This window comes from Elgaria multicarinata, chromosome 21 (assembly GCF_023053635.1).
Source record: "Elgaria multicarinata webbii isolate HBS135686 ecotype San Diego chromosome 21, rElgMul1.1.pri, whole genome shotgun sequence".
NCBI lineage: Eukaryota > Metazoa > Chordata > Lepidosauria > Squamata > Anguidae > Elgaria > Elgaria multicarinata.
Genome location: NC_086191.1, coordinates 4298719 through 4320114, shown reverse-complemented (window position 1 = coordinate 4320114; position 21396 = coordinate 4298719). Strand labels below are relative to the sequence as shown.

The 21396-nt window shown below is 47.3% G+C and overlaps 1 protein-coding gene across 1 annotated transcript; it reads right to left on the bottom strand.

Moving 5' to 3' along the window:
* Nucleotides 1-193: 193 nt before the first annotated feature.
* On the bottom strand, nucleotides 194-18681 carry ECM1 (extracellular matrix protein 1). Its single transcript, XM_063145949.1, has 7 exons — nucleotides 18213-18681; nucleotides 12456-12575; nucleotides 11047-11339; nucleotides 8916-9317; nucleotides 6478-6698; nucleotides 2677-2764; nucleotides 194-1427 (listed from the first exon to the last, which is right to left on the bottom strand). Exons 1-7 carry the CDS (start codon nucleotides 18286-18288, stop codon nucleotides 1221-1223), a joined length of 1407 nt encoding a protein of 468 aa, XP_063002019.1. The 5' UTR covers nucleotides 18289-18681; the 3' UTR covers nucleotides 194-1220.
* Nucleotides 18682-21396: the final 2715 nt, after the last annotated feature.

Genomic DNA, 21396 nt, shown 5'->3' with positions numbered 1-21396 from the left:
TAAAGAAAAGTATTTCAGATATGTTTAAACTTTTATAACCAGCATAAGCTGTGGTTTTTAATTTTGGAGTGAATTCATATGTTATCAATTAACCCTGGTTAATGTCGATATCATCTCAGGCAAGTGGCCTAACCCTACAAGCCGTGACGTGGGAGAAGCAGCGAGACGTAAAGAAGTCAGACAAAATGTAGAGTATTCTTCCAAAAAGTGGTTTATTGGAGCCTGTTTGCCTCTGGCAGAGATCTGTACAAGCATTTTGTTACAAGATGAGCAAGGAGTTACAACTGGGGCATCAAGATCAAGATGCTGAAATGCAATTTTGTCAGAATTGTTGCCTTTAGGGTTTCAGCAGGCGCCAGGCAGCTTTCATCAATCACCGTGTGCCACTGTTGGTTCAGGACTCTAACGGATGCTGGTGGCAAATCTGCACTTCTTGAATTCAGCAGAAGAGTGGCTCAGAAATAAATACACTTTCTCCAACCCCTTCAGGCTTTGAGTTCCTTGCTCCGCTTACAATGTTGTTGTTGTTTTTAAAAAAATACATTGGCCGCCATTCCAGTCCTTGGAGACCAGTTGGATCCATTTAGTTTTAGCACAGATCGAAAAGCAACTTTCCTCTTTGCAGGAAGGATTTCAGCACCGTCTCCCCACCCACTGCCCACAGAAACCTCCCCAGAGACCTCGCTGAGATCTGAAAGGCATGAAATAAACTTTGGCAATTGGTGAAGGTTTATGCTGCGTGGGGAGTGATGCTCAGGGACGAGAGAAACATTTGGCCCTTTCCCCCCGCAAATTCCCAGGTTGAAAGCAAACACCCTTTAGTGCTTCAAGCACGGAAGACCAAAATCAAAACAGAAAGCAAGGCACAATCTAGTAGGTCAGACAGGCTGGATGAGACTCGCGGACCGTAGGTTCCCGACCCTCGTTTCAGAACCTCAGATGTTTTTCATTTATCGCTACTGCCTAGGAGGTAAAGTGCGTTTAAGCGAGGGCTTCAAGAGGCCTTCTTGGAGTGGAAATTCGGTGCATGCAGGGTGCTTAAAGTCTCCCCCCTCCTTGGCTTGGGTTGGGGGCAACGTCTTACGACAGCCTGTAGGCCAAGAAAGCAACTAACCCACTCCCCAAGCACAGAACTGGAACCAGCCAGAAAGAGAAGGACAGTCTGGGGGAGGTGGAGGGTAAGGTGTGTTTTAGCAAGACACAAGTAAGTCTGTCCGGATTCACACGGCCGGCTCTGCTGGGCGGGCGGTGGGTGCAGCGCTGGGGACCGGAACAGTGGGTATAACACTGACGAGAGGCACACTGGCCAGGTAGTTGACGTTGAAGCAGTTGTTACGGGCCAGCTCTTCAGACTGGGAACAGCATTCCTTGGAGTCCCTCCACGTATTTCTCTGCGTGCCGCAGAGGGCGGTGATGAACTGGGATTTCTGAGGAGAACCAACACTATAATTTTAGGGGGGCGGCATGTCAGAGCAAACAAAAATAATTTGCTATATATTGTTTTAATGCTGTTTGGTTTTAACTGTTTTTATTTGGGAAAAAAATATATAAATGGTTTTTAACAATGGTATTTTATTGATTGATTTGATCTTGTCTAAATTGCTTTTAATTGGGTTTGTTGTTGGTTTTATTGTTTTAATTGCTGTTTTATTGCTATCATGTTTTTATTGCTTTTAATGTTTTTCATATTTCAGTGCAGTTAATATTTTATGTCTTTTCCTGTTGTAAGCCGCCTTGTGACCAAGAAAGGTGGCCAAGAAATGTTTTAAATAAATAAATAGGATGTCTTGTAGATGGGGTGGGGTATAAATTGAATTTATCGTCATCGTATCACTTTCTTTCCTCAAGTGGAAGGATGAACAAGGTAGATAAGGGTGGGAGAATCCCCCCCCTAGTTTTTTTTTTAAAGTTTGGGGTGCAATTTTCCTCCCTCGGAAGAGAACGGTCACATGTTTTGATTTATAGGTGTCATGTTTCTCAGAAACTCCCGCTTTCTTCGGAGACAATATCAAGACCTGCTAAGTAATCCACAAAGCTTTAGTCAAGCAATAAACATCTCTTCCCACCTGAAGGGAGTCTAATTCCTAGGAACTTTCCTCTAGGTAAAACTATGCAAACTAAGCGAGACAATTGTCCATTCAGGGAGGATGGAAAACCTTTTCCCCAGACGAGGCAGCTTCTGCTGGGACGCGAGCCGGGTTGACTTTCTCTCACCTACCTTTAGCTCCGCCCGTTTCAGTACTCTAGGATCAGCTAACTTCTCTGTGCTCTCTCCTTTGGAAGAATGTTGGCTTCCCACTGACTGTGTATTGTTTGCCCTTGACAAGATAAGCTCTGGAGAAGGTTCACTCCCAGCTGGTGAAGAGCCCATGAGAGCTTTCTCCCTCACTGGTACAGGCTGGCCTGTTTCTGGCACTGTCTCCTCTAATTCAGAATCTGATTCTGATTGATCACCTGAAATCAGAATCACCTCCTACCCAAGGAGAACAGGGCTAGATATGACAACAGGCAGAGGAGGAACAGTTAAGGATGTTCTGCCCATGAAGGCGGGCTAGGAATAATTTCAGATAGATAGACCACAAGCTGTCAGGCACTTCAGTGTTCAATGCAACAACCTCCCTCCCCATTTCATTCCTTACACATGAGTAACCAACTTCCTTCCAACCCATTACTCACCACTTCCTCAGCACACTGAGTCCTCTCAGTGCCCTGCAGCTTGCAACAGGTCTCTGTGATGTTCTGGACTAAAGCAGGTATATGTCTCCTGGAAAACAACAAGAAACGTTTTATTATTCATGTCAAAGCAGGGTTGTTGGTGGAAATATAATACCCCACAGATCTTGAATACATTTAAAGCCATGCAACACAGCGAATGTTTCGACGTTAAATATTTCTCTTCCTCCTGATCCTAATGGTTTTCTATTATTATTATTATTATTATTATTATTATTATTATTATTATTTATTTATATAGCACCATCAATGTACATGGTGCTGTACAGAGTAAAACAGTAAATAGCAAGACTCTGCCGCATAGGCTTACAATCTAATAAAATCATAGTAAAACAATAAGGAGGGGAAGAGAATGCAAACAGGCACAGGGTAGGGTAAGCAGGCACAGGGTAGGGTAAAACTAACAGTATAAAGTCTGCACAACATCAAGTTTTAAAAGCTTTAGGAAAAAGAAAAGTTTTTAGTTGAGCTTTAAAAGCTGCGATTGAACTTGTAGTTCTCAAATGTTCTGGAAGAGCGTTCCAGGCGTAAGGGGCAGCAGAAGAAAATGGATGGAGCCGAGCAAGGGGGTCCCAGGGGGTCGACAGCAGCTCTTTTGTAGGAAACGTATTTTGCACAAGACTGCAGGGAATAGGAAGGGATGGTTGTGGGGTAGCCACCATCCAAAGGAAGTGAGGCAGGGAGCTACCAGGAGCAGGGCCTTCTCTGCTGTGGCACCCCGGCTGTGGAATGAGCTCCCTAAGGAGGTTCGCCTGGCACCTACACTATATTCTTTTAGATGCCAGGTGAAGACCTTTTTATTCTCCCAGTATTGTAACACTCTATAAATCAATTTTAACTTTGCTTGCTGTTTTAAATTTGCAATTTAAATTTGTATGTTTGCATTGCTGCTGTTTTTATCTTGGTTGTGCTTTTAAATTGCATTTTATATTACGGTTTTATACTGTTGTTTTGTACTTTGAATGGTCTGAATTTTGTGAACCGCCCAGAGAGCTTCGGCTATTGGGCGGTATAGAAATGCAATAAATAAATAAATAAATAAATAAATAAATGCAGTTTGGGTGTCAACCACAAGGAGGCAAACCATACCCACTCGTTCAATCCCTTCTAAGCCGTTTGTAAATGTATCAATTCCATAACAGCAAAGTTGATGGTGGTGATCGTGTTTGGAGGGTCAACCAGCTCATGGCCTGCTAGCAAGCCCTGTACACCAGAGACGGCGTCCAGAGCTGCACCCGACTCCATCTGCGTCCTGCCCAGTCAGAATAATGACCGTTTTAATAAGAATTAAAAGGCCACGTCCACGGCGCAGTTTCACGTTTTCAAAGGGCTGCGCTTACTGTATGCTCAGTCGCCCTCCAAGCAACCATGCAAAGTAGGCCACGTGGCTGTGGATATACCTGCCCTTTCTCAACCTCCTGGCTCCCTTTGGTCCGTGTTTGTGTGCGTGTGTGAATTTGTGACCGGTGCAAAAGCTGGGTTGCAGTTAAACCTCAAAAAAGCCAAGATTATGGCAACCAGCTTGATTGATAACTGGCAAATAGAGGGAGAAAACGTGGAGGCAGTGACAGACTTTGTATTTCTGGGCGCAAAGCTTACTGCAGACGCTGACTGCAGCCAGGAAATCAGAAGATGTTTACTTCTTGGGAGGAGAGCAATGACAAATCTCGATAAAATAGTTAAGAGCAGAGACACCACACTGACAACAAAGGTCCGCATAGTTAAAGCAATGGTATTCCCCGTAGTACCCTATGGCTGCGAGAGCTGGACCATAAGGAAAGCTGAGCGAAGGAAGATAGATGCTTTTGAACGGTGGTGTTGGAGGAAAATTCTGAGAGTGCCGTGGACTGCAAGAAGATCCAACCAGTCCATACTCCAGGAAATAAAGCCAGACTGCTCACTTGAGGGAAGGGTATTAAAGGCAAAACTGAAGTACTTTGGCCACATAATGAGAAGACAGGATACTCTGGAGAAGAGGCTGATGCTAGGGAAAGTGGAAGGCAAAAGGAAGAGGGGCCGATCAAGGGCAAGATGGAGGGATGATATTCTGGAGGGGGCAGACTTGGGGGAGCTAGGGGTGGCGACGGCCGACAGAAGGTTCTGGCGTGGGCTGGTCCATGAAGTCACGAAGGGTCGGAAACGACTGAACGAATAAACAACAACCAAATCTCTGAACCTGGATTGTTTGGATGGGATTCCGTGGTGTGTCAACCCCAGCGCCAATGACATCTGGAACGTCAGAAGCTGTGTTATACTGAGCTGCATCCTTAGACCATCTAGATCATGCATACCGCTTGATAGCAATGGCTCTCCAGGGTTTCAGCCAGGTTTGAACTTGAGGAAATGATGGCCATTGAACTTCGGAACTTCTGCCCGCAAAGCAGGGCTCTAACGTAAGAATCATAGAATAGCAGAGTTGGAAGGGGCCTACAAGGCCATCAAGTCCAACCCCCTGCTCAATGCAGGAATCCACCCTAAAGCATCCCTGACTGATGGTTGTCCAGCTGCCTCTTGAAGGCCTCTAGTGTGGGAGAGCCCACAACCTCCCTAGGGAACTGGTTCCATTGTCGTACTGCTCTAACAGTCAGGAAGTTTTTCCTGATGTCCAGAATAAATGAATAAAATTTGAAAAGCACGTTAGCATGTTCTACATTATATATGGATGGAAATTATATATAGGGGATTGGTTGTACACATTTGCCTATTTGTATGCAGAGTTCCATCCAGTATTGTTCCTTAATCCAAGTCTTGCTTTTTCTCTTTCCTCTTTCTTCTTCCTTCTATCCCATCTTTTGCTGTCTTACTCTGAGTTGTCCATGGAGGGGGCATCTCCTTGCTTCTGGCTTCCTGTCACTTGAGCCCGTTGTTCCGTGTCCTGCACTCTGGGAGGATCGAGAAGAGATCCTGGCCCTCCTCTGTGTGACAACCTTTTAAGTATTTGAAGAGTGCTCTCATGTCTCCCCTCAATCTCCTCTTCTCCAGGCTAAACATGCCCAGTTCTTTCAGTCTCTCCTCATAGGGCTTTGTTTCCAGACCCTGGAACATCCTGGTTGCCCTCCTCTGAACACGCTCCAGCTTGTCTGCATCCTTCTTGAATTGTGGAGCCCAGAACTGGACGTAATACTCTAAATGAGGCCTAACCAGGGCCAAACATCAGAAGAGCTCTGTTGGATCAGACCAAGGGTCCATCTAGTCCAGCACTCTGTTCACAAAGTGGGCGACCAGCTCAGAGACCCACAAGCAGGACATGAGTGCAACAGCACCCTCCTGCCCATGTTCCCCAGCAACTGGTGCACACAGGCTTACTGCCTCGGATACTGGAGGTAGCCCATAGCCATTAGGGCTAGTAGCCATAGATAGCCTCCTCCACGAATTGATACACCCCCTTTTAAAGCCATCCAAATTGGTGGCCGTCACATCTTGTGGCAGTGAGTTCCATAGTTTAACTCTGCGCTGTGTGAAGAAGTCCTTCCTCTTAGCTGTCCTGAATCTCCCACCAATCAGCTTCTTGTAGCTCCCTGACATTGCGCTAACGCAAAAGCAACGTTGACGCAATTCCATTATGCGCTTCCCCCCCTTTGTACAAGCAAGGGCTAATGAAGTCGCACTAGCGGTGGTTTCCGCTGGCACAACGCCATTAGCGCTGAGACACCGTGAGATCCTACCCTGAGCTTGGAATGGCTCTTGTGCTTTGCCATGCCCCCGACAGGAATTTGAACTGGACCAGGAAAGAGATCTACTTACTGCTTGGTAAGAAGTGTGTATTGACCGCAGAATGTGTCCAGGAGCGCCGGGGTGATCTCAGCCAAACTGACCAAGCCAATCTCTGCGTTGTACTTTGGGTATGGAGTCTGGCTGGCGAAACAGCTGTAGTCTGCTTCCGACATCTCCACGTTACAGCAGTGGTCGCGTTTGTCCTTCACCGCGAACTCTTCCTTGCAGTATTGCGTCAGGGTTTTTTCCCACTGGAGAGGAAAGCGAAACACTTGAGAAACGGAGTCAAAGGAGGAGAGTCAACCTCTGCCCCCAAAAGGAAGGGGGGCAAGAGAAAGGGGGTGAAAATTGGATGATAAATAGAGCCAACCCTCCCAGGTTTCCGTGTAGCCTCTGAGCTTAGCTGCAGTCCTCACAGCAGGGCCTGGTCTATACGCCGTGGCTTTGCCTTACAACCCCTCCAAGCCTCACAGCATCGCCGCTGCGAAGCAGCGCTGAAAGACTTACACAGCAAGGGAGGCGTTTTCAGGTAGAGCCTCATCTTTTTCACCCCACTGTGTGGGGAGAGCCTGTTCCTAAAATCTTTGCCCTGTTTTGAGTTTTGCTGGGTGGCCTGGGTTGCTTCGGAGCGCTTGAAAAAGTCGTGGCGAAACGACACTGCAAAAAAGCGCAGTTTCGGAGAGAAAAGCCCAGTGTGGCTGTGTCGTTTAAACAACGCAGCATCACTGCGCAGCTGTGGTGGGTTACACAGGGCCTATAAACAAGCCCTAGCTGGTGGGGAGATGGATTTTCCTATATTGTTGGGAGCTAGTCCTGTTGTCGTGCAGTCTGGAAGAGGTAATTAAGACTCATTCACTTTACAAAAGCCTTACAAAAAACATATATAACACAAGCAGAAAGATGAATGAATCAACACAGTGACCAGCTTTTTTGGACTCTCCTTGGGGGTGTGGCTATGAGTCCATGTTGAAATTTACACAGGCCCAGGGCCAGCGCTACCATAGAGGCCACTCAGGCGGCCGCCTAGAGCGCCAAGGTAAGGGGGTGCGCCGAACGCCGCACCTGGAAGCCGCTGTCCCAGAGCGGCTCTGAGAGGGCGGTTTCCGGGAGAGCCGTTCCAAAGCCACCCACCCGCCCCAGCGTCCTGGTTTCGCTTCGGCTGGGTGGGCGCCAAAGCGAAGTCGGAACGCTGGGGTAGGGGGGCAAGCGGGTGGGTTTGGAACATCGCGCCCGGAAGTTGCTCTCTCAGAGTGGCTTCCGGCCAGGTGCACCGTTCCGAAGCCACCCGCCTGCCAGCCACCCCACCCCAGCGTCCTGGCTTTGCTTCGGCTGGGCGGGCGAGATGGTGCCCCGCGCCCAGGTACGCTGGGGTGGGGGTGGGTGGGTGAAAGCAGCTCACCTGCCTCGGGCACAAAATAGTCTGGCACCGGCCCTGCACCTGTTCCTGTTTGGAACAGAATTCCCTCCATCTGGAAGCCTCAGAAAAAAGTAAAAGCAAGAGGAGTCTGGAAATGGTGTTCAGCACAGTCTATCACAGAACAAAGACAACTGTGTCCCTGGGCATGCACGAAGTGTATTGCTATGCCACAGAATATCCAGCGGAAAATCCCACCCACCCAATATATGTACAGCATTCGGATAGACAACGCCTGGAGGTCTGAAATCACAACCTTGTGGAATGTGTGAATGGCAGGTGCGTTACTGGGGAGGTCCAATTTGTTTTTAAAGGAACAGGGGTCACTTTACGGTGCGTGCTCCGACTGTGAAATAAACCACAAGTTGTTCAACTTCTCAAAACATAAAATCAGAAATGCTAGCATGAAGGCAGGAAGTGTCACATGCTATACTAAACACCCCTCCCACGCCAAAGCCTTGCAAAACCAGTAAGAATTGACGGCTGAGAACTGCCCACCCGCCACAGAAAAACAAAACAAAAATGGAATTAGGAGAGCAAAGCTTGTCATATTCTCTCCTTGCTCCCAAATTCCATCTACAGAATTAGTGGGGAAGACCCTCTCTGAGCTGAGTCAGTGAAACTGAAATCCCACAGGTGTAGCTTTCCTCACCGCCATACCGCCAAGGCGAAGAAAGCTGCACCTGTTGAATTGTGGGCTGACAGGTCACTGTTTAAACCAGCCTTCCCCGACATGGCAGTCCCTCCAGGTGTGTTGGACTACAACGCCTATCATCCCCCAGACAGGGTAGCTGGTTTAAAAGATACAGAGCCTCTGTGAGAGAAAAAGGGGCAAAGCCCGGCCTGTGGTAGTGGCCGACCCCCTGGGGGGACGACGACACTGAATGGGTCACCAAGAACAATTCATGGCGAAGAGCTCAGATACTTTGGTTGCCACTAGAAAGAGCGGAATGCTGGGAGAGAAAGAGATTCTGGGAGGTGCCGCCACACCTGGGCAGAAAATTCGCAAAGTCTTCCAACACCGCCTTCCCGGAAATCCTCTGTCTCGACTCACCCCTCTGTGGGCACAGCCCACGTCCGCCTTGCGACAACATTTCTTGAGCGCTTTTCCCAGGCGGTTGATGGTCCGGGCCTGGCGCATGAACCAGTCGTAAAACGGCTGCGGGAGACTGCTGGGGGGGTAAGTGAGCCGAAATTTGCGCAGCTCGCAAACGTCCTTGATGTTGGCGGCGGTGGGTTCGCTGGGAGGGAAGGAGAGGGTCGGAAGCACCAGGACTTGGGTACTCGGCTTCTTGTCCGGCCATTCGTCGTCAGTGCCATTGAAGTCGTAATTTGGAAAAGGGGCCTCGTCGGCGAAACAGAGCTCCCTCCTAAGGTCTCTCAGCTTGCAGCAGTGGAAAGGCTTGGTCTTGATCGTGCCCTCGGAGTAGCAGAACTTCTCCAGGGCGTCCAACCACTGAGGAGCAGGATTGGGAGAGACGAACAGTCAACGAGGCAGCCCATTGGGTTTCGTGTTTTTTAAAAACCCGAGCCCAAACTCAGATCCCGCTTTCGATGCCTGGAAGATGCGAAGCAGCAAGCGGCTGGAAAGATTGCAGCCTTGGGTCACGTGCAGAGCGCTTCCCCTTCACCACAGAGAGACCACCGCATGCCCCCGTCGCACATTGAGAGTTAGAGGAGAAGCTTCCAGTTCCAGCCCGGGGCAGTCCCAAAATCTGTTGGAAAGGGTCACAGCGTCGCAATGGCGGGACTTTGCCGCTCTTTGGGACAGCTTCTCGTTCGATTTGAACCTCGCATGGGGCAAAGGCTTCGCTTGTCATTTGTGCGGGCCTCACCGCCACCACAGTGTCTAAGCACGCCACAAATATAACTCAGCGACATGCTTGGGCGTAAAGCGGAGTACTGTTGCACTAGAAGACGTGAGCCTTCAAGCCTCCAAGGTGGCTAGGCGGCTACAAATAAGTGTTCCCTACAATGCCTGGCAGTTTTAAAACTTTCGCTAAAGCCCAGCCAGTGTCCGTCCCTTTCTCTCTCCGCGAAGCCAAGGTAAAATATGACCAGACCCAATTTGCAGGTGGAAGTAGCCAGAGAAAAGGCAGGGGTTAAATTCTAATGGATAGTGTGACAGGTGGATGAATTGTCCATGGGAGAACAGCTCTATGGCAACATAGAAACATAGAGTAGTAGAGTTGGAAGGGGTCCCTAAGGCCATCAAGTCCAACCCCCTGCTCAATGCAGGAATCCACCCTAAAGCATCCCTGACAGATGGCTGTCCAGCTGCCTCTTGAATGCCTCTAGTGTGGGAGAGCCCACCACCTCCCTAGGTCACGGGTTCCATTGTCGTACTGCTCTAACAGTCAGGAAGTTTTTCCTGATGGCCAGCCGGAATCTGGCTTCCTTTAACTTGAGCCCGTTATTCCGTGTCCTGCACTCTGGGAGGATCGAGAAGAGATCCTGGCCCTCCTCTGTTTGACAACCTTTCAAGTATTTGAAGAGTGCTCTCAGGTCTCCCCTCAATCTTCTCTTATCCAGGCTAAACATGCCCAGTTCTTTCAGCCTGGATAAGAGAAGGTTGAGGGGAGACATGAGAGCACTCTTCCTGTTATTGCAACTGAATATAGAAGGTTATTTCTACAACAACCCCACTACATTTTACCTATCTTTTAGGGAGAGGTTGGAAGAGGGAAACTCGGCACTTTTGCAGGGAGCTGAGGCGAGAATAAAAAACCTTAAATGTGTTTTAATAATAATTTTTAAAAATTGGCAGGGAGAAGAAGGGTCCTGGTGTACATCCCAGAAACATCATTTTCCTTTGTGTGTGTGTGTGTGTGTGTGTGTGTGTTGAGAAAGGTCAGGCTTTAAGGATTGGGAGGAGATCTTCCAGAGACAGTCCGAATGTTGGGGCAGAAAAGGCAGCACCCAATTGAATGTCCTAAACACTACCCATATGTGAACGCTCTCAGTCCTTGAATGAGCTGTGCTTTAGTGTGCAAGGAAGTTCTTTAAATCTTCCAAAAAACAAAAAACTTGGGAAGAATTTGTGCTAAAATCACCTCTGGAAAAGAAGGCTAAAAGCAACGCCCCATCACCATAACGCACCTAAGAGCAGCACCCCATCACCGTAATGCAGCTAATGTGAGAGCAATCAGTTGTCAAAGCAGCAATGGAAAAAGGCAGCAACTCACCACCGTGTTGGAGCAAGACAATCTCTCATCCCTGGGCAGCCGGCAACACCGGTCGAAACCTTTCTCCAGGTTGTTGAGGGCCTTTCCCTGGCGAGAGAGATGGCTGAAGCCTGTTTGGGGCAAGTTCCACGGACCGTAGGACACCTTCTTCCTTTCTCCTGCACAGATGTTGTCAATGTTGCTGAGGGTGGGGCGGGCAGGGGGGAATTCCTCTAGCCTGTACCAGGGTGGTTGCCGGTTGCACAAAAGACCGCCGTAACAGAAGGGTCTTCTGCCTCTGGGGCTGAAGGCGACTAAGAATGGGAAAACGAGACTTAAAGAATGGAGGAAATAGAGGGTATAAATCTCACCCGACACATTCATCTCATCTGTTGTGCAGGGTATCAAAGACACGTGAAGACTCGATCCTCCCAGAGTGCAGGACACGGAATAACAGGCTCAAGTTAAAGGAAGCCAGATTCCGGCTGGACATCAGGAAAAACTCCCTGACTGTTAGAGCAGTACGACAATGGAACCCGTGACCTAGGGAGGCTGTGGGCTCTCCCGCACTCGAGGCCTTCAAGGGGCAGCTGGACAGGCATCTGTCAGGGGTGCTTTAGGGTGGATTCCTGCATTGAGCAGGGGGTTGGACTCAATGGCCTTAGAGGCCCCTTCCAACTCTGCTATTCTCTGATTCTATGATCAGGAAAAACTTCCTGACTGTTAGAGCAGTACGACAATGGAATCAGTGACCTAGGGAGGTTGTGGGCTCTCCCACCCTAGAGGCCTTCAAGAGGCAGCTGGACAACCATCTGTCAGGGAATCTTTAGGGTGGATTCCTGCATTGAGCAGGGGGTTGGACTCTATGGCCTTGTAGGCCCCTTCCAACTCTACTATTTATTTATTTAATTTATATACCACCCCATAGCTGAAGCTCTATTCTATGATTCTATGAACTGTGAAATGGCTGAGGCTGTTGCATGTGTGTTTCTCCCGTTTTTATTACACATCCCTCCATTGCTTTACAGCCTGCGCCTCCTAACTTGAAAAAGCCCTCGGGGAGGAATTATTACGATGCCTTCTCCTAGGCTTTAATTGAAGTGTGGGCAGCTGAGGAGGCTGCCGGGGAAATGACTGTGCAATGAAAAACAGGACGCTTGTGGACGTCTCCTCAAGTAAAGTAAACACAAAAATCCAAAGCCCAACCCACGAGAATTTCTCCGAGATTGTCTTCGCCGCTGAATTTCTTTTTCTATTTCTTTTCAATCAAATTGAATGAGAAGGGGGAAAAAATGCCGGACAAATTTCGGCACGGCACCAATGGATTCGACCACACAGCTCAAGAGAGGTTTTGAACAGCCATTTCCCTTAGAAGCAGCCCGTATCCCCGGTGTGTGTCAAAAGTACAATGGATTCTCGCTTGTTCTCACAGGGCAAATCGTCATCCATAATCTTTTGAAGCGGGATATCCGGCCGCATCGCAGAGAGGTCGATTTCGTGCTGAGATAGGTCTCCAGAAGGTGGTGGGGGTCGTTCTTCACCTCCGTCGCCTAGAAGGAAGGGTCAGAAAAGCGGAAGGAAGAGTTTCAAAACTTGGACCAACATCTGAACATTTTTGTTTGTTTAACTGGGTTTCCCCCCCTAAGTTTGCCCAGCATAAGACAAGGTGTATTATAAAAAGATGCAAAGATCTGAGAAGCAAGGAGATGCCCCCTCCATGGACAACTCAGCGTAAGACAGCAAAAGATGGGATGGAAGGAAGAAGAAAGAGGAAAGAGAAAAAGCAAGGCTCGGATTAAGGAACAATACTGGATGGAACTCTGCATACAAATAGGCAAATGTGTACAACCAATCCCCTATATATAATTTCCATCCAGATATAATGCCTAACATGCTAACGTGCTTTTCAAATTTTATTCATTTATTCTGGACATCAGGAAAAACTTCCTGACTGTTAGAGCAGCACGACAATGGAATCAGTTCCCTAGGGAGGTTGTGGGCTCTCCCACACTAGAGGCCTTCAAGAGGCAGCTGGACAGCCATCTGTCAGGGATGCTTTAGGGTAGATTCTTGCACTGAGCAGGGGGTTGGACTTGATGGCCTTATAGGCCCCTTCCAACTCTACTATTCTATGATTCTACTTCTCCACCACTGAATAACCCAAGTTCTCCAGGCGGTGTACAATACATTAAAAACATAAAATATAAACAAACAAGTAGCAAAGAACACTCCAAACACAGAAAACCAGAAGGAAAAATGAAGTGCAAAGAATTAAAAGTACTTTTTAAAAAGGTTCTTAAAATGGCTCGGAGAATAAAATGGTCTTCAACCGGGGCCGAAAATGTCCTGATGTAGGTACCAGGCAAAGCTCTCTGGGCCAGGCATTCCACAGGTGTGGGCATCACCATTTAAAAGGCCCTGTTTTTCGCAGCCGCCTGCCTGGTCTTGTGAAATGAACACAATATATCACACTATATGCCCTGCTTAGACAGCTGTGTCCTGCTTCTACTTTTAGTGGACGAGGATTAATACAGGACCGTACGTCTACAGGGGGTAGGTTGTCAACTGCCCCATGGAGTTCACAATCTAATTTTGGGAGTGGAGCCACACAAGCAAAGAAGGAGAAGGGAGAGAAACGGCAGAGGGCTTTAGAGAATTTAGAACCTCATCAGCATATATGTGACTTCCGGGCCCAATTAAAGGTCCTGGTTTTAACCTATAAAGCCTTACATGGCTTGGGACCACAATACCTGACGGAATGCCTCTCCCACATGAACCTCCCCGTACATCTAAGGTCTTCCTCCAGGCGCCTACGCCAAGGGATGCTCAGAGGATGGCAACAAGGGACAGGGCCTTCTCAGTGGTGGCCCCCCAATTATGGAACAATCTCCCCGATGAGCCTCACCCGGCGCCAACATTGTTACCTTTTCGGCGCCAGGTCAAGACTTTCCTCTTCTCCCAGGCATTTAACAACATATGTTGAGTTTTTGACTGAGCCAGAATAGATGGCTATTGTATGTAATCTGTTTTTATGGTTTTAAATAGTGTATATCGGTTTTTAATGTTCTGTACTTTAATCTTTGTAAACCACCCAGAGAGCCTCGGCTATGGGGCGGTATATAAATGTAATAAATAAATAAATAAATAAAATTAAGGCATATTTGCAAAGAAATGACCCAATGACGTTACTAAAAATAATATGCAGCCCACACTGGGGTGGGGTGGGGGGATTGTGACTTGGCTCCAGGGCGTCAAGTCGAGAGACCAGAACACTGATGAATAGCAAAACAAATGATTAAGAATGATTTTGTATTGTATTTTTGTATTTGTATTTTTAACTTGTTGGTTGTTTTATGATGGTTTTAATTTTTGTGAACCGCCCAGAGAGCTTCGGCTATTGGGCGGTATAAAAATGTAATAAATAAAATAAATAAATAAATTTAAATGCATTCCTGCCACCCCTCCTTGGCTGGTGCTGGCTACATTCCAAGTGGTCTTGGGAGGAAAATCATTCCTGCCTACAGTTCATTCCTGCTACAGTTAATCAGCTTCAATTACTTCCTCTCTGTATTACAAACCCAGATGAATAGGAGCTGGCCGGCAGCCTGGCCTACTTCCTTGATATGCTCATTTCCTTCCTTGGAGAAGGATTTGGGATTCAGCAGTTGTTTAATACCTAATCAACACATTGCCGGCACATCCTGGCTTTTCTGCCTTCACGGGCAGGTTCTGAGGCAGGGACAAGTCCATAAACTGTACCATCACGTGCCTCAGGCATGGTCAGAAGGCACACCTGGATCTACTGGTCAGTGACGGAGCTAAATAATTTTAGACCCTGGCTTTACAGAGACCCCTCCTTTGAACAGGCATGTTTATATACTTGGCAGCCACCACGGGCATCCCTTGAAGGCACTATTTCGTCACCGGCCCAGCTCAGGATAAACTAGGAGATAAATGTGTCTTTACACAACCTCACCATTAGGAAGCGAGATAAATGGACCAGACAGGGAGGCATCCTCTCCCAGGCGGCACCGCGCCCCCAAGGAATTTCAGAAAGCTTAATCTAATCTCCCCATAAATATTGCCTCCCAGGTAACGCCACGGGCACTTCCGGACGGGGCTTGGATCATGCAACAGCATTGCCTCATTCAACTGAGGCGACGTCGGGAGGAGACCAGAGTTTCTGGCCATAATACGTCCCCTGTAGCATCCTCTAGCTGGGTTCTAATAGAAAGCAAGACCAGTTGAGACTAATTAGAAGCATTGTCCTCTGGCACCAAGTGCTGATAAAAATATTGCAGAACACACACACACCCCGGACCTGCTGTACGGCAGGTAAATACTTGATCATGCACATGGGGATAAAGAGATCCGACAGACACCACCCACTGGGACTGCACCGGTTCCATGTGCATTTAGACACACACCCTTTTTAAAAGCCACGCTGGTTACTCCCACTATCAACCCGGCATACGCTTCATGTGCAGTTTTGCACAAGCAAACTTTGCTGTCTTCTGTCGGTTTGGGCCGTGCCCTTGAGGTGTTTTGGACTCCAACTCCCATCTTCCCCAGCCATCACAGCCAATGGTCAGGAACGCTGGGGGTTGCAGTCCAAAATATTTGGGGGCGGCAGTAAGTTGGCGAAGGTTGGGCTAAACACGGCTGCTTTTGAAAATGCCCACTCTAGGCCATATTTTCGCCTGCTCAGAAGGACCAAAGTCTCTCTCAAACAGAGGGAAACAGAATAAAACTAGATTTTTTCAGGTCCTCCAAACAACCAAACACTGCACTCTACATCTAAGGTCCTCCTCCAAGTGCCTACTCCGAGGGAAGCTCGGAGAATGGCAACAAGGGAGAGGGCCTTTTCAGTGGTGGCCCCCCAATTATGGAATGATCTCTCTGACGAGGCTCGCCTGTTGCCAACATTGTTATCTTTTCGGCACCAGGTCAAGACTTTTCTCTTCTCCCGGGCAGTTAACAGCATTTAACAACATATGCTGAGTTTGTTTGTTTTTAACGGACCCCAGAATAGCTGTTTTTATGAGGATAATGTTGTTTTTATGCTTTTTATGTTTTTAAACTTTGTATATTTGTTTTTAATGTTTACTGTTTTTAACTTTTGTAAACCGCCTAGAGAGCTATATAATAAATGGGGCGACATATAATAAATAAATAAACCACTCAAAAAAGGAGAAAAGCTCTCTCTCTCTCTTTTTTGATAGATTTGTGATGCTCCAGATGTTGTTGGGACTGCAAATCTTGCAGCCCAAACTACATCTTGAAGGCCACAATTTGTCCACCCCTGGTTTTGGGGCACACTCCTAGCTCATTCTGGGAAACCAGAACCACAGAGGTCCAACGGACAGAGAAAACACAACTTGGAGATCTAAGAGGCCCGTATCCTAGGCTTGACTTTACCTGTGGACTCCTTGTGAAATCCAGTACAATTTATTTACTGCCTCAGTTTCCATCATCTGTAGAATGGGAATAACGATCTAGCCAAAAGAGTTATTCTAAGAGCAGACAGGTAGTTTGTTTTTAAAAAAATGTAAGGTACTTCATAGTTTGGGGGATCTGCATTTTGGCAAAGCTCTGTAACTCAGAAATACATAGCTGCTTCTCTCTCAAATGATCTGGGACACCGAAATATCAATTAGCTACACTGTTTTTCTTTCTGTTCTGTCTTCAGTCACGGGTTGCCTTTTCCATGGAACCTTGAGCAGCTGAAACTCAAGCCACGTTCAAATTCATCTTCCCAGGGAAAGGAATTCTTTTTCAAGGGTCATTAAAACATTGCAAAACAGTTTGGCTTAAACAAACCAAAGTGTTAAAATCCACCCCCCACCCCCCGGGTGACATTTAAGAAAGCAAAAATCCTGCGGTTAGTTACAAGACCTTTTCGTTCCAAACCGGGTGGCACATTTTCTGAATGAAAGCAAAGTTCAGCGCGCAGATGGGAATGACACCGAGATGTTTGTGGTTTCGAAAAGAACAATTCACTCCATTGGCGATAAATCTCGAATTTGTTTTGCCCGCAGGAGGCAGGGCGTGAAAATGACCAAACGTTTGCACAATCGGCTAAAAATGTAAACAGCTAGTTTTCACGCATGATGCTACATAGAGGGGTTGTTTTGAAAACGTATGCAGCCTTCACCATGAAAACAGCAGAACTTCTACAGATAGCTGAGCAAGAAGAAGACATATCATGAACAAAGTGGAGAGCATTCAGCCACAAACACACACAGGAATGCAAATTCGCTGACTTCTACATTGCCTGACAAAGAGCTCAGAGTAACTCTGGAGGTTTGCACCCTGCTACTCCTGGTAATTAAAACTGAACCTCTCCTTCCTCCTCCTGAAGTTTTAAGGAAGGGATTTTGGGAACACAAGACTTTGAGAAAACTAAACTAGAACCTCCAGGATAAAAACAGCTGGTGAGCCGGTGGCCAAAACTAGGCTGACAGGTATTACCCAGGGGACCTTCTCTTCTGCCGCTCCCAGACTGTGGAACGGCCTGCCGGAGGAGATCCGTCAACTTGACAGTATTTTAGCATTTAAGAAAGCTATAAAGACTGATCTCTTCCGGCAGGCCTATCCAGTGGAATTTTGAGGATCTTTAACTGGTTTTCTGGCACATTGCAGAGGGTTGGACAAGATGACCCTTGTGGTCCCTTCCAACTCAACGATTCTATGATTCTAAGATGTGTCCGATTTGAATCTAATGTTTAAATACTTCTCGCTCTTCTCTTGCGCTTCAATATGTTGGAGGGTGAAACATATCAAAGATTTTTTGCCTTTTTCCTCTGGATACTCAAGAATCTTTGGGGCTTCAGCAATCTCTAAGTAGTGTTTTTGGGGTGGGGAATGGACTCCAGATGTTGGACTACGATGCCCAACATCTCTTACCAATGGCCATGCTAGCTGGGGCTGATGGGAGTTGGGAATCCAAAGACCTCTGGAGATTCCCCATCCCGTCTACCCAGAAAGGCAGCTCCAGCCAGCATGACAATTTGGAGCATTTCGCACCCCCGTGCCAGCGTGTAAATCTTGCTCAACAACTCCCTCACGCCTTGCCTGAGTTCCAACACATTTGCTGTAGTTTGGGAGAAGGAAAAAGAACGGGGGAAGCAGGCAGGGAGAGCTCAAATTGTCACGGTAAGTTACCATTTCTGTTCCTTGCGCCTTACCTTTGGGAGCAACAGTGGCCGAATTTGCCAAGACCAGCCAAGAGGCCAGAAAGACGAACAACATCTTCAGTGCCATGTTGTGCCGGACGGAGTCGCGTCTAGGATTGTGCTGTGCCAGAAGTTTTCTCTCCTCCTTCCTCTGGTGTGTTGCTCTGCTGCTGCTGCTTGCTTTCGGCTCTTTTATAAGACACTCTGGCTGGCCATACCTCCAGCAAAAAACTGAGTCACCGCCTTACGTAGGAAGGCACGCCCTAAGCATGAGCAAACCATAGCACCATCAAAACCACAAGAAGGAAAGGCATAGTCATTTTGCCCTGTGCACTTCCCCTCTTCCTAAAAACAGACATTTTATGTATCCAAGATCAGCTTGCAAGCCAGTTAAAAAGAAAGAAAGAAAAGGGACGAGGTGAGAAGAAATATCATCTGCCTGTTGTGAAATTGCGGCTAGTCAATTTCATAATGTGATGCGTACCGGCGCTGGCGGGGATGGAAACGGGACGGAAAAGAAGAACTGTAGCGAAACATACGCAAATACAGCCTATTCAACGATCTGTATTTGATGACAGGGTGGTTTTCTCTTTGTTATTTTATCCGTCCACGTTGTGTTGATCTTTGTACTGGTTTGCAAGCCCCAATCTAGCACTGAAGTTTCAAAATAAGCATTGAAGTTTCAAAATAATCTCTTCTCTGCCACCAAAAAAAAATAAAAATAAATAGACTTGGTGTTTCTGCATGGGAAAAAAACACAGCGCTTTGATAGATTTTATTTTGCTGGGCCACGAAACTGCAATTCCTACACACAGTGAAGGGCATGAATTAAGATTCATATTATTTCAGTCATCGTATTTCTAGGGGGAAATTTCCTGCCCCCTGCCCCATAGCCGTCTCTAGCAGATCAAACACACAAACACCCTGACGGAGCAGGTTCGTGGCTTGGGGGTTCTTTTAGATCCATCATTGTCACTTGAGGCTTAGGTGACCTCGGAGGCACGGAGTGCCTTTTACAAACTCCGGTTGGTGGCCCAGCTACGCCCCTATCTGGACAGGGATAACCTGGCTTCAGTTGTCCATGCTCTGGTAACCTCCAAGTTAGACTACTGCAATGCGCTCTACGTAGGGCTGCCTTTGAAGACGGTTCGGAAGCTGCAGCTCGTGCAAAATGCAGCGGCCAGATTGATTTCGGGAACCAGAAGGTTCGACCGTATAACACCTGCTCTGGTCCGCTTGCACTGGCTGCCTGTATGTTTCCGAGCCCAATTCAAGGTGCTGGTTTTGACCTATAAAGCCTTACACGGCTTGGGACCACAATACCTGACGGAACGCCTCTCCCGACGTGAATATACCCCATCCCTACGTTCAACATCTAAGGTCCTCCTCCGGGTGCCTACTCCGAGAGAGGCTCGGAGTGTGGCAACAAGGGACAGGGCCTTTTCGGTGGTGGCCCCCAGACTATGGAACAATCTGCCTGGCGTCAACGCTGCTATCTTTCCAGCGCCAGGTTAAGACTTTCCTCTTTGCCCAGGCATATGGCGGCACATCCTAATTACCCACATGTTTAGTTTTTTTAAATGGTTTTTAATGCTTTGTGTGTGTATGTTCTGTGTTTTAGAATTTTAAATTTTCTATACTTGTTTTTATCTCAATTTTAGAATTTCTGTAAACCGCCTAGAGAGCTCTGGCTATGGGGGCGGTATATAAGTGTAATAAATAAATAAATAAATAAATAAATAAATAAAAAGAGGCAATGAATGTTCTAATTTCTCTCTTCAAAGGTTTGTCATTTTTCTCTCTAGAGAGGTGTCTTTAACAATGGTAGCCTTAGACTAAGCTGCTTTGCACAATTTTTATTTATTTATTTATTTATTTATTTATTACATTTTTATACCGCCCAATAGCCGAAGCTCTCTGGGCGGTTCACAAAAATTAAAATCATCATAAAACAACCAACAAGTTAAAAATACAAATACAAAATACAATATAAAAAGCACAACCAGGATAAAACCACGCAGCAAAATTGATATAAGGTTAAAATACAGAGTTAAAACAGTATAATTTAAATTTAAGTTAAAATTAAGTGTTAAAATACTGAGTGAATAAAAAGGTCTTCAGCTGGCGACGAAAGGAGTACAGTGTAGGCGCCAGGCGGACCTCTCTGGGGAGCTCATTCCACAACCGGGGTGCCACAGCGGAGAAAGCCCTCCTCCTAGTAGCCACCTGCCTCACTTCCTTTGGCAGGGGCTCACGGAGAAGGGCCCCTGTAGATGATCTTAAGGTCCGGGTAGGTACATATGGGAGGAGGCGTTCCTTCAAATAACCTGGCCCCAAACCGTTTAGGGCTTTAAATGTCAATACCAGCACTTTGAATCGGGCCCGGACCTGGACTGGCAGCCAATGAAGTTGTAAAAGGACTGGCGTAATGTGATCTCGCCAGCCAGTCCCTGTTAGTAAACGGGCTGCCCTGTTTTGTACCAGCTGAAGCTTCCGGACCGTTTTCAAAGGCAGCCCCACGTATAACGCATTGCAGTAATCCAAACGAGAGGTTATCAGAGCATGGATAACTGTAGCTAGGCTATCACTGTCCAGATAAGGGCGCAGTTGGTATATCAGCCTAAGCTGATAAAAGGTGCTCTTTGCCACTGAGTTCACCTGTGCCTCAAGTGACAGTTCTGGATCGAAGAGCACCCCCAAACTACGGACCCGATCCTTTAGGGAGAGTGCAACCCCGTCCAGGACAGGGCAAACATCACCTCGCCGGACAAATGAACCACCCGCTAACAGTACCTCCGTCTTGTCTGGATTGAGTCTCAGTTTGTTAGCCCTCATCCAGTCCATTACCGTGCCCAGACACTGGTTCAGAACAGTCACTGCCTCACCTGGGTTTGATGAAAAGGAAAGGTAGAGCTGGGTGTCATCCGCATATTGATGACACCTCAGTCCACATCTCCGGATAACCTCCCCCAGCGGCTTCATGTATATGTTAAACAGCATAGGGGATAAAATAGAGCCCTGCGGAACCCCATGGCTTAGGAGCCACGGCACAGAGCAATAATCCCCCAGCACCACCTTCTGGAATCGGCCATCCAAGTAGGAGCGGAACCACTGCAACGCAGTACCTCCAACTCCCAGCTCAGACAGCCTATCCAGAAGGATACCATGGTCGATGGTATCGAAGGCCGCTGAGAGG

Bases quoted from the DNA above. Each gene is read 5' to 3' on its own strand.
- ECM1 (XM_063145949.1), bottom strand. From the start codon at position 18,288: ATGGCACTGAAGATGTTGTTCGTCTTTCTGGCCTCTTGGCTGGTCTTG. The intron at 6,699-8,915 runs GTGAGTCGAGAC...TTTCCTCTCCAG, and splicing joins TGGGCTGTGCCCACAGAGGG to TGGGAAAAAACCCTGACGCA. The intron at 1,428-2,676 runs GTGAGTAATGGG...GGTTCTCCTCAG, and splicing joins CTCAGTGTGCTGAGGAAGTG to AAATCCCAGTTCATCACCGC.